The sequence below is a fragment of the Scomber japonicus genome, chromosome 3 (assembly GCF_027409825.1).
Source record: "Scomber japonicus isolate fScoJap1 chromosome 3, fScoJap1.pri, whole genome shotgun sequence".
In the NCBI taxonomy this organism is placed as follows: Eukaryota; Metazoa; Chordata; class Actinopteri; order Scombriformes; family Scombridae; genus Scomber; species Scomber japonicus.
In genome coordinates this window covers 29,154,023-29,166,769 of record NC_070580.1, presented here as the reverse complement: position 1 = coordinate 29,166,769, position 12,747 = coordinate 29,154,023, and the positions used below count along the sequence as shown (strand labels likewise).

Below are 12,747 nucleotides of genomic sequence, written 5' to 3'. Positions count from 1 at the left end.
GATTTTAAAGCAGTAATTATGCTTCTTTTATGGAAAAGCCATATCAGATTCACATTATTGCTCATAGCTTGGTACCAGACCTCTGAATCACTGCACACATATCTGATTGGGTCAGCAATTCAAATAGGTCTAGTGTTGTGTTCACTGACTGCTGTTTACCCCGGCTGTAGAGACAGTCAACCAATCAGAGCCTTGTCACTACATTCATTAAAAATAGTGACACAAAATGATGACGAGCTTAGATGAGATTTAAGCAGCTCTATAAGTTTTTGTCAGTTAACTAAAAGAAACAACTCTGACCTATTTTTTCAATTCATGTGAAAAATCGAATAGCAGGCTCTACTACAGGCTCCATGTTGACTGAAAATGATATCAGCATGACGGACATTGCAACTGAACGTTCAGGGCAAACATAACAAATCTGTGGCCACTGACCTATTTTCTTTGCTTTAATTGGTACAAATTGTTGTCCCAGGGACCGTGAGATGAATGGGCTAAAGGCAAGCGATGCCTTCATTAATTTTCACCTGGATTTTTGGCTGGCCCACAAAAGCAGGTCCAGCCCTATATAAATGCAAACATATGTGACTAACTGACCGAATGAGTGATGAAGTTACATCACCGGCCGACCTTAAGTGCCTCAGCCAAGTGTCTCCACTTCCTGTACCTGTCGTTTTTAACTAAAGGCTCTCGACTGTTTTATACCTGGCCCAGTCATAGTCATGTATTAGATTTTGACCTTGTCTTTTCCATACTATAAGACTATAATCAATATGGGCTGTTAATCTATAATGGACTACAATCTCTAAACATGCTACATATTATTCACCCTCAGCAGAAGTCACTAAAATGTTAAGGTGTCTTGTGTTTTGTTGCAGTATCCTTGCCACACACATAATATGAGTCAACTTTGGTTGTGGTGGTACAGTATATCCTACAGTACACATGAGAAAATGATGTGAGGTTTACCAGCATTATGTCATCACACGATATCTGTGTCTTGAAGTTCACAAGTTCTTATATTCTCAGTTACTTCCCCATCACTTTTTTGGAGACACCCAACATGTTAAATTCCCCTAGTGCAGCTTTGAGAGAGCCGACTATAATGGACTGCATGTGTTAAAATTGTCTGGCATTATGCTTCAAGATCTATCGGCATCTGATGTCACTGGAGCAAGCTGGTGACATATCAATAATAGCTTCCCAGTGCCACTCATTAGAACATCCTCAGAGCACAAGCAAGCACTGATTGAAAAGAGGAAAGATAATGACAGTTAATAATAAGAAGGAAAGCTGATTAAGTCATGGCCAGGATCCCTCTCTCCCCTTTTTCTCATGCTGCTGCTCTCTCTTTGAATCATTCTGTCACCATGTAAATTACCGCCTTGTCCTTTTGACATTGCCATGATTAATTGCGGCAACATAAAGGTGTATATGGACCAATGCATGATTGTTACATTTTCAAAAACCGTTTTGGATTTGAGATGTTGGTGAGGTGGGGGCGGCTTGGCAGTGTGCAGAGTGCAGGTGCTTTCATCACTGTCTATTCACAGGGAAAATGCATCTCATGCCATCCCAGCTTAATTTCACCACTGCCATGGCATTGTGTATGGGGTACTGCTTAGAATTACATCTCTCTTTTTTCTGAGCTCATTCATTTCAGAATGAAGTAAGTGGTTTGTGTCTGGTTTCATTGTCTGCACATATTGGACTATGAAGTATTTGGGGATTTATAACAGAGGCGTGATTGATAATCACTTTATTCCGTGCTGTAACAATGTTTGTAAGAGAACAATACAACATCAATGCCAAAGCACTCAAAAATCCCCTTTTACATGAGAGCAGGCACTACTTTCCAAGTCCTACAGCAGCTAAATGTATTACCTAACAAGCCAATCTGTTGATTAAAGACAATATAGCTATTTAGTACCCCCCTTTGTGCTAGCTAAACTATGGAGGAGATGTTTAGAAATTCCGAGATTAAAATATAGTATTTTTTAGCCACCTTAAATTAAAGAGAATAGCCTGGCATCTATCACATTAACAGATTTTTGTGTTACAATTGATTGTACAATAGCCATATTATTTCATGATAAGGCATGGAAATTGATTTTTCTTTTTATCAATACACAATGAATGCAGGGAAACCACTTGAAAGGCGACTCATCTAAAGCAACGTACAACAAAAGTGCCGTGTCACTTTGTAAAATGCAACCATTTATTGGAGACATGTATCACAGTGAGAGACATCCTCAGTGTTATTTTGGCAGCTTTATAATCACTTGTGGAAAATTAATCAGTGTTTGCTCTCCCATATGAACAGAATGAAAGTAGTGATACGTTTTCTGTTATCTCTGCCTGTCAAACAAGGAAATGTGGGAAATGAATTTTTTAGCAAATTAGCAGGTAGCCTAAAGGAATGCAGACCAAGAGATGACAGATGTCTCCTTAAGTGTGCTTAGATTTATATTAATATAAACAAAGAATATTTTGTTAGGGGCATGTGACATATGGTCTGGTCTGTTCTCTGTCACTTCTCCACTCTCTCTTTTTTGTGTTTGTGCTGTCCAGTATGCCAGATGTCATGTATGCCGTAGATGTCAGATATGTCATAGAAAACCATTTAAAACACATCCATATTTACACTTTTGCAAAATATCGGCATTAGTTGAGCAGTGTCTAACAAGTTTTTGTATTGTTTTATTTTTTAAAAAGTAAAGTTAAAGTGCTCACATTTAGCATTTAAACCAACTATAACAATAGTGGCTGTCTATGAATGCCAACAGATTCTGCTCATTAGCATACAAAATAATATGATTCAATATATAGCTAATGTATCCGTCACAAATACTGTCAAAATATGCAATATATCAAGGGAATAATTTCTGAACATTATGATAACGTATGCTTAACACTGGAAAAAAAATGGTTGGCAAAGCGGTAAAGAAGAAAGAGTGGTCATGATCAATGCTGACTGGAAGACACTTGACAGGATATTCACTAAACAACATTACAAGTTGCAATCTAAAATGAGTTCACTCAACTTCTGTAACAGTCTTATTTGTAAATATGGACTATAAATAAATAGTATTTTTTATCAGTGTCTGCAGTATTTTCATAACCATATGTGATTTACTTCCTGGTAATGAAAGGGAAAATGGAAAAAGCAACAGAACCGCAGGATAATAGCAGAAAAACACTTCACTCTCTCCCCACAGCTACATATCTGTCATCCCATTCATTCATGTCTTTGATGAAACATTCATTGATTCCTTTTCTTATACCTCAAGCAGACAGGTGGCAAAGAAAGATATTTAGTCATGGTGGGAGTCACCATGAATAGATAAACTGATGCTTGATATTTTGCCGGAGGTAACACCTCAATGAAAGTATTAATTCTGACTCGTTCACATCACAAACAAGCACTACAGTACATGCATCGTGTTAAGTCATGTCCATGTTTAATCCATATTCCTGCTATCCATATACTGTGAATTAAGTTGTCTGTTAATGTTTACATAAACTAATCAGTTATCTAGGCCTACATAATTAATTCTCTATTATACAATCCATAGCCAGCACAGGTGTTATTGTGTACCCACACCATTTTGTCCAACAAAAGCTACAGAACAGGTGCATGAATACGTCTAATCCATGCTGCTCTCTCTCCACCTGCTGTGATAATTAATGAGGTGTTTTAATACGCGGTGAAAGAAAAAAAACTCCTTCTCTTTGCAAGTTGGGGTGTAGCTGTAGGAGTTAGCGGCAGACACAATGGGGTCATCATGGATCCGAGGTTGATGTTTCTACTTCCCATAGTGCTATTGGATTTTAAGCTTGGGCTCTGCAGAGCACACGAGGTAAAACCAAATAAACGGTTGATGAGTATTGAATGCTCACACGTGGTATATTCAACAGAGGAAAATGTGTTAATCAGTGTAACTTCATTTGTAAATTAGCCTTTCATGCCACGCTGAGCTATAATCAATACACTTGTACTACAAAGGGTTTATAAGAAGATACTGAGGATGTAGACACGAATGCTTTGTGTGGAAAGTTGTTTGTAGGTATGGAATGGATTTAATGCATGAGCTCTTCTACATTATCTTACCAGTGGGCAGGTAATCCTACACAACCTGTATCTTACGCTAATTTGAAATTAAGTACATGTACCCTATAGAGGAGCTTTTTATCTTCTTTCTTTTTCTATGTCAATATATTGTGTGTATGTGTGTACCTGTTTGAGTGTGCATTAATTAGAATCTATAGTTATACTTGTAGGCGTAGTCATTACTTATCTTTTTAACAACAGATTGCAATAATGTGAGAGTTCAGAATTTCTCCACCAAGGAGAACATTTATTATCACAGTTGATAGACTGTAAGAAAAAAAAAAGAAAGAAAACATCCTCTTCAAGTTGTGAAATTTGTTTTTCCTATAATGAAATATTTAATTGAATTTAATAAAAATCTGTTCCAATAAATAAGCACTGCAGTGTGTTAACCTCTGCAGTCACAACTGAAAATGAACAAACTAACTTTGAGAAAACTTTCAACTTGTCTTGATGCTACATCTGCATTGAAAGTGTGTTACAGGTAGATGGGGCCACAGAGCAGTCCAGTTAGAGCAGCAGGTTGGTTAAGAGGACAATTATCTGTGGTACTGAGTAACCAGTAGTGTTGCTAACGCCTTTGAGCAAGGGCACCCAGCCCCTTGTGTATGTGTACCAGCTGTGATGGCTGGCATGAGAGAGTTTTTAGAGTTGGCTATAAATACTATGATACAACCCAGCAACACAATACAGATTGTTATATAATGAAGTTGCATCTGTCCTGGCAAAATATAACCTCAACAACAAGGTGGGCCAAAAATATAGTCCCCATCCATCAGTGTTTTAAAATAAAGTTGCTAAATAAAGGTTACATTGAATGAAATCCTTTAGGTTTGTAAATCCTCAGCCAGGCTCGTTTCATGTTTATTGGAAAGTAAATCTCTCCAGGTGTGAGTAGATCCTGTATTTTATGTCACAGTACAGCATGCAGCTTAGGACAATGTGTCTGTATACTTCTATACTGAATAGTGAAGTTTGTTACACTCGTGGTGAGCTGAATGATACTCGGCAGTATTGTCAACATGTGTCATATTAAAGGTTAATCATTTTTCACACAAAGGGTTGTGCATTATTAAATGATATAGTGGTCCGGGGGATTATACATTCTATCCCTTTTGTGACTGTAAAAATATTATCTGGAGTTATTCCTCTGAAGCTTGGCCTTATCCTGTTTGCATTCATTATTACTGTTTACCCACTCGCAGCACCAGCGCTTGAGGTGGCACCATATCAAAAGCATGTTTCAGCCATCTCCTCACAAAAGCCTCAAATAATATAGTGAAATGCAATGTTTACAATAATGACTCTTTGATCTTTGGAAAATTGAATTCAAATGACCAAACGTCCCCAGAAGAGATGCAGATTAAATGTTCCAAAAAATATGTGTTGCAGAAACAGCAGCACCACGGTGAACATACAACCGTATTCCAATACAAATACCTCCAGGTTATGTACTGAGAATGGGCTTCAATTCCCTACCAGGAGATTAGGCAGCCAGAGATGTTAATGGACTCATGAAATGGTGAGAAAGCTCCTTGCTGAACTAACACAGTAGATGAGCCTAATTTAAAATCAGCTGCACTTATCAATGTTTTAATATTAGCAACAGAAAGAAAATGACTGTGTGTAGTGTGAAAGGTGACCAAACTAGAGATAATTATCATCCAACTCCCTTCAGCTCTACAGAGGATTTTAACATCTTACAGCTGATTGTTTTGGTTTGACGGTCCACAACTTTACTGTTTGTTTGCTGTCACAGCTCAACTCAACCCTGCAACAGGCATCTGCAAGTTTTTGTTAAAATCACTGTCTGCAAAAAACAAAAAACAGCAGACAGACAAAGTTTGAAGCTTACTACTGAACATGGTGGAGCATTTAGCAGCTAATAAGCCAGATAGTTTCCTCAGGAACTGGTCGAGAATGGATGTTGAACTCAGATTTGCCAGATGGCCAGAAACTCGACTCAGAATGCTCTGTGTCTGTTGGCAATTCTTTTTTGCCCCCTGTCAGTGGTCTGTTCAGGGGCGGAGATAGCGGGTGGTTTTGGGGCTGCAGCCCTGAGTGTTTTCTCAGAAGCCCCAAATCTATTTATATAGATTATATACATATACAGCATATATATATACATATATTGCTTATATATCTATTGCGATCTATTGCTTTACTTACTATTTTGTTTCTATGTGCATTCTTTTTGAAAAATGAATAATAAGGACCAAAATCAGTTACGACTATTTGTTGCAGTATTCATACAATGCTGTGAAATTTAATTCTGCTCATGTGAACCATCCAATAATAAAAAAAAAAAAACTGGGTCTGGGTGCTCTGGTCTTATCAACTCCTAGATCTGCTCCTGGTTCTGTTTAAAGCTTCTTGTGTGTGGCCAAAAAGTTGATTGTAGGTTTTTCTTTGCTGCAGTTCAGTAAAAAAAAATATAAGTGCCATAAAATATGTCTTTTCAATTCTTGTTCCCACTTTTCTTTTTCTCACTCCATTTCAATATTCCTTGTTCTGTCTTGAAGGTCTACTTCAAGCGTGATGGTGAGCTGATAGAGGTGATCTCCTACACTCAACCCTCCACCGAGCAGGGAGGCTCAGCGGGGGTGAGAGGGGCGAGGCCACTCATCAGTAGGGACCTCGATGACACTAAGCTGCAGAGGTCCCTCTCCCTCCTGGACCCTGAAGGGCGGGCAGCCCGTCTGTACACAGAAAGCCCCCAGCGTGTCCACACTCAGGGCCAGCAGGCCTCTGAGCCCAGCCCTGCGACAGAGGTCATCCCAGAGACAGTGGTGAGCCGGGAGTTCCCCCGCTGGGTGCACAGCACGGACCCTCTCTACTACTTCAGCCACACTCACATCCCCCAGAGTGATGGCTCTGTTGTGGTGCAGGCCCGACTCACCTGGACCCTAAACCCTCAGCTGGATAATGATGCCCTATTCAGCTGCGAGGTCAAGCATCCAGCGTTGTCTATGCCCATGCAGACAGAGGTCACTCTGGGTGAGTAAGATGCAGACTAACTCATTGTTTTTGCGTGCTATTCTCAAACCTCCAAACACTTTTCTCATCTGTCCTCTATTCCCCCTCGTACTCCACCTAGACACACACACACACACACACACACACACACAGTTTTCTCATTTCTTCTCCCTTTTAATCTCCTGATGTCTCCTTGTATCCCCTTGCCGCACTTGGAAACCAACTGGGCCCCCTTATGTCTCCCTTGCAAATGTACTCAGAACAACACTGATTTTCATTTGATGCCGCTTAATTGTGTTACAGCTGAGCAGATTGCAAGTTTAGCGGCGAATGCAAAACTCCAAGTGACTGACAGGGCAATTCATCGAGCTGTCTGTTGCTAGATTGAGTTAACTCAGTGCTGTTATTGAAAAAGTCAACCTGAATTAGTGAAGTCAGATCAGAATTTAGACACACTGACCAGTGTTATATCATTGGAAAGGCGATCTCAGAGATGCTGCCCTCCTTCAAACTTCAGTGAGCATCTGTTTTAAACTATGCAGTCTCATGCCTCAGTATTTTAAACAGGAAGAAGATAGCCTCTAAAGTTCATCACTTTTATTCAAGGAGAGAAACACTATGGCAGTGGGATTATTTGTTTTTTCATCTAGTGATGCAGGTACTGAATTACGAAAAAAGGAGTCATACTTTAAGTGAAAACTAAATTAACTAATTATTAAGTTTTAATGTGTGATTCAGGAAACACACACACACACACACACACACACACACACATTTTCTGATAATTTTTTTAAATCTAAAAACAAAGATGGCTCCCAGCACATCCAATTAACACTTCAAAGGCAATATTTTGGCATGGTCCTCCTGGAGACAAGCCACGCAATCCTGACATGATAAACAGAGACATTATCTTCCATGAGACACTAGCAATGGTTGAAGGCGGAAAGAGACACTGAACTAGAAGACTACGACTGGTGTTTGCTGGCTGCATTGTATCACGCTGTCAGTATTTTATCTCACATTACCACCTTTCATCTAATTAAAAGTATCCCACTTAATATGCTGGTGTGCAGCTTTGGTCACTTAGAGTTGATAGAAATTGCCATTATTCTTTTAAAGTGGAAAGTCTTCAATAGGCAATGCATTTTCTAAAACAAAGTTAGTATATTTGAATTGATAACGTGATAATACACAGCACAGCTCTTAAGTAGTGTCTCTAAGTACTGGCTTGAATTTGGGGTAATTAAAAAAAACAAACCAAAAACAGCTGGATGTCTTTGGTCTAAATTTGTTCTTGGTGGAGATGATGATAAATAATCTTGTTGTAGCAGGTCGAAACATCCATGAGTCCAGCTTTCTTTTCATGGCACACTCCTAGATTGGCGATTGAAGAAAAAAAAAAAAGTTTTCTATTTTGTGTAACTTTCAGTTCTTCACTATTTGTATGCCAAGTAGATTTCCTGCCAGATTCCATATACATATCTGGGTTAATAGGGTGAATCTACAGGGTCTCAATTAGTGGGGAAGGGACACTCCTTTCTGTTGTAGCAACTGAATCAATCTGTTTTCAGTTCAAACTGACAAGAGGAGAGTACTTTCTCGATACAAATCTGGCATTAAAAATTCAAAAAAGCTTGCATTATTCAAGATTTCGTTTACTGTCAACAAATCATATGAAAAGACTAAATCCGACTTCCTCGTGTGTCCGTGCAACAATTCCTCCAAATTAAAAGAAACAAATATGTTGTTGGTCACTGTTTGTGTCATTCAAGCACTTCAGAATGACACATTTGCATTTTGAGCTGACCTTTCAGATGAAATTGGAAGGACAACATAATTTATCTGAGCCTTTCAAAACTGTTATAAATCCCTGTTTGTAATGTGGAACCACCATGGTTACGGCTTGTAGGCTTAGGTTTAGTAGGGTTGGGGAAAGATCATGATTTGGGTTGAACTACTTCCTTAAGATTTGACCAAGGTCACAGATTTAAAAAACAATGTTGTTTTATATTTATTTTCATATTTCATATTTTTATATTATTATATAACACCATGGTTACAGCTTGTAGGGTTAGGGTTACTAGGGTTGGGGGGAAAGATCATGATTTGAGTTGAACTACTTCCTTAAGATTTGACCAAGGTCACAGATTTAAAAAACAATGTTGTTTTATATTTATTTTTATATTTATATAACACAGCATATCCTGTGTTAAAGCCTTTGAATAATCCATCCACCCTGACCTCTTCCCTATGTGGACTTTGCAGCTCTATAATAACGTCACCTCATTTTGTCCTTTGCTCTGGTCATAATTACTAGGGCTGCGAGGGGGCATATGTCATTTTGGGTCACTTGCATAAACTACTGATCTTGACGATTTTTTTCTTGGCAGGACAGTCACAACTGTGGCAATCAGCCACAAACCTGTTTATTACAAAGACATAAATCTCAAAAAAGATAAAGGTCACAAATATTTAATTTATTTAAAAAAATGTCAAGTTTTAAAGTTACTCACACAACATATACATACATAGTATACATTTAATGCACCAGTGAGCATTTTTGGCAGCAGGTCAGTGTATGTGTGACTTAAATTAAACTGAAGGGATTATGCTCATAGATTTTTGGCAGAGGAATACTGTATGTTCTATCAGGCTTTGGCTACACAGGCAGCACTTGTTGGTAAGATCAATTCATTGTTGGATTTGAACTTTGGTCTCTTACAATTTGGTGATATTAAGAAAAATATAAAAATGTTCCTGCCTCAACCTTAAAATTAGTCAATTGTGTCTGAGGAAAGGACCCAGCATCAACAAAAACCTTTTGCTCCTTATTTAAAAACCTATTGTCAGAGCTGGTATTGTCACTTTTTAAAAAATAGTAATATCTCATTGCATACAAATGTTGTTTAAATTCCAATATCTGTTTCCGTCATATCCCAAATGCACAGAAATACAGTATAATACATCACATGTGAGACTGAGACAGCATAAGTTAAAGGTATAATGGCATGAGCTGTCTCCTCAAGACAAAGTATTGCAATAAGATATTTTAACAGCTATTTGCCTCTTTCACATGTTGATGATAAAGCAGATGACATACCCTGGGGGGAATGGGCCCTGTGAAACTCTTGCTAAATGTCAAAGGCGCTAATATTTTGACAAGCCTTTCTCTCTGTTTTGTTTGAAGTCATTAATTTACCACTACCTTTGTTCTTTTTTAAGAGATGGAAGGAGCATCGCCAGACATTCTTTTTCCCACCACCTAAAGAAAAAAGAACAGAAAATGTGCGTTTGTTGATTCTAATTAGAGCACACTTGAAATTCAAAGCGTTCATAGACCTGCTTGGGGCTTGATCCATCTTGGAATGGAAGAATAAAAAAAAAAAAAGATATGATTGTTATTCAGGTCGGAGGTTATGTACAAAAGAAAGAGTTCTCCTCCATTTGAATCTGCTCGTTATAGACAAAAATTGGCACACAAGTTTATTTTTACTTATTTATATGAAGTATTTGAGGACTGTTTAACTCTAATTTAATGTGACTGTGTAAAGCATTGCAGGATTCCCATCACTTACATACCCTATTCATTTATATTATGCAGCTATAACTGGATAATTGCACTCAAGAACTGTCATACTGCATATACACAGTGACTCTCCTGGCTCTCTCAGGTGTGTTTGGTCAGGAAATGAAAAGGAGGTCTTTGCAGTGCCCATAAGTGATAAATCTTTCAGAGATTTAATATTGCCACATGAGACAGAGCGACAGTCTGACAATCGACCAATGTTGTATTACACTTCATGAATATTCATGGGTGGTTCCATGCATACAAATTGATTTGAAGCTGGCGCCGGGCCTTGGGAGTCTAAAGAAGTGCTACACCTCAACGAGATCATGAGGCAGGTCTATTCTGCACACCCGGATTGTATTCATGAACATAGTGCTTCTTAATATTTAAAAGAAGCTCTTTGCTTTGGATTTTCGTGAGCTTGGGTGTTTATTATTCAACATCATTAGACAAGTGGTGGAATTCTCATTTCATACCCTGTACGGCAGTGAGAGGAGATCCAGGCTTCCTCACATCTCCTAGTCATTGCTCTGCCAGACCGTGATAATCAAAGAGCAGATGCTCAGTTTCAGAAAGGCGTCTGTGATCTGTGTGTGTGCATGTGTATATCTATGTGTGCATTTTGGAGGATTGTGTGCGTATGCATGTGTATGGTTATTTGTATGGAAATCCCTGTGTGTGTTCACTGTGGGCATGTGTCTTTGTCTGTTTGCCAGTGGAAATATAGATTTGTCATGTGTACCTAGTATGTTGCTTGTATCCATATTCACCTGCAGCTCAGTTCCACATTCATCCATCTGTCTTATCTCCCGGCTTTGGGTCACCTACTCTAGCGTGTTGGTTGAATCCATGAAAGACATTACACAGCAGCTGATTCACCGCGATAAAGCAATCCAGCATCCAGTCAGGCCTTTTAAATTTGGTTGTATGCCTGTCCTGCTTTTTTCTTTTTTCTCTTTTTTTTTAAACAAAACCAGTCACCCAAGTAATGTGGCAGGTTCCCTTCAACTGTTTAAGTCTGTTGTGCAGCTGGGCAGACCTGCTGATGTCTTAGCTCTGGTATTAATGCACACCTGATGCTGGGTGCACAGTTGTGTCTCTTGAGGGCATGTTTATTCTTGACCCCTCTGAAGTGATAACAGTTTCCTCTTGCAAATTGAAGAAGCTGGGTCTTAGGTGACGCTCTCTTGAGACTGTGAATCATTTCCACAGTGATGCCCTCACCCTCAGAGAGAGGTTGTGCTATGTCCATCACACTGCATGCTGCCCTAATCAAAGGTGGTGACGTAGGACACCAACTGTCACTGTTGGAGCAAATCCCAGATATCAGCCATCATCTTCCCCAGCCATATGCCTTGCAAGCTCCATGTGACGCCATGACACCAGTATTTAAAAATACCCTTCCGTCAGCGTGTGGGCCGTGGAAAGATAGTGCTTCACACTGTCATGCCAAAACTAACCTGTGAAATGCCATCCATCTCATCTTCAGCATGAAAATGAACACTTAGCTATGTCACACTGCTCACACTATGTCTTTGGTTAGCTTGCCAATATAAATATGTGGATGTTTTCCTTTAATCTTCAAAAAGCCAAAGATTCCAAAATGTAGTTAGATAGGGAAGTTGTTAGACTTTGCTGACTAGTTTGGACTTAGTCAGTTCATGAATAATAACAAGATGTGTTACTTGTGCTGAAATGTATCCAAAATATTTTTGTCAGCTCTTTCTCCCCCTTGTATTACTTTAATTCTGGTTTACCGTTTTAAGTAGCTGAAATGTTTTTGCTTCCATTTTATAAAATGATCTGCAGACATGATATACAGTATGTGGGCAATGCCACACAATCAATCCTATTTACAGATATGACAGTGTAACTCCTTATCCATTAGTCTGATGCAGGCTTATAGTCAATGGATGCCTAAGAAAAGGCGGTGCTTCATTAGCCACAGTGGACAGTTTGTTGCCAGATTAATAGCTAAAAACTAAGGTCATTTGTCTATTTATTTATTTATCCTTTAGTTTAAGTCATCAATGAAAACAAGCATTCAGTGTGATTTATATTGAGAGTTGAAACCAAATTAATTGAAGAACTC

General features: G+C 38.7%; 1 protein-coding gene across 2 annotated transcripts in view; it reads left to right on the top strand.

The window, feature by feature from the left end:
• igsf21a (immunoglobin superfamily, member 21a) overlaps nt 1–12,747 on the top strand; it is a 168,799-nt gene that overhangs the window by 144,279 nt on the left and 11,773 nt on the right. For both annotated transcript variants that reach the window (XM_053316191.1, XM_053316192.1), the window contains exon 6: nt 6,634–7,108. In XM_053316191.1, the coding sequence (XP_053172166.1) occupies nt 6,634–7,108 (475 nt within the window). The remainder of the gene's footprint in view (nt 1–6,633; nt 7,109–12,747) is intronic.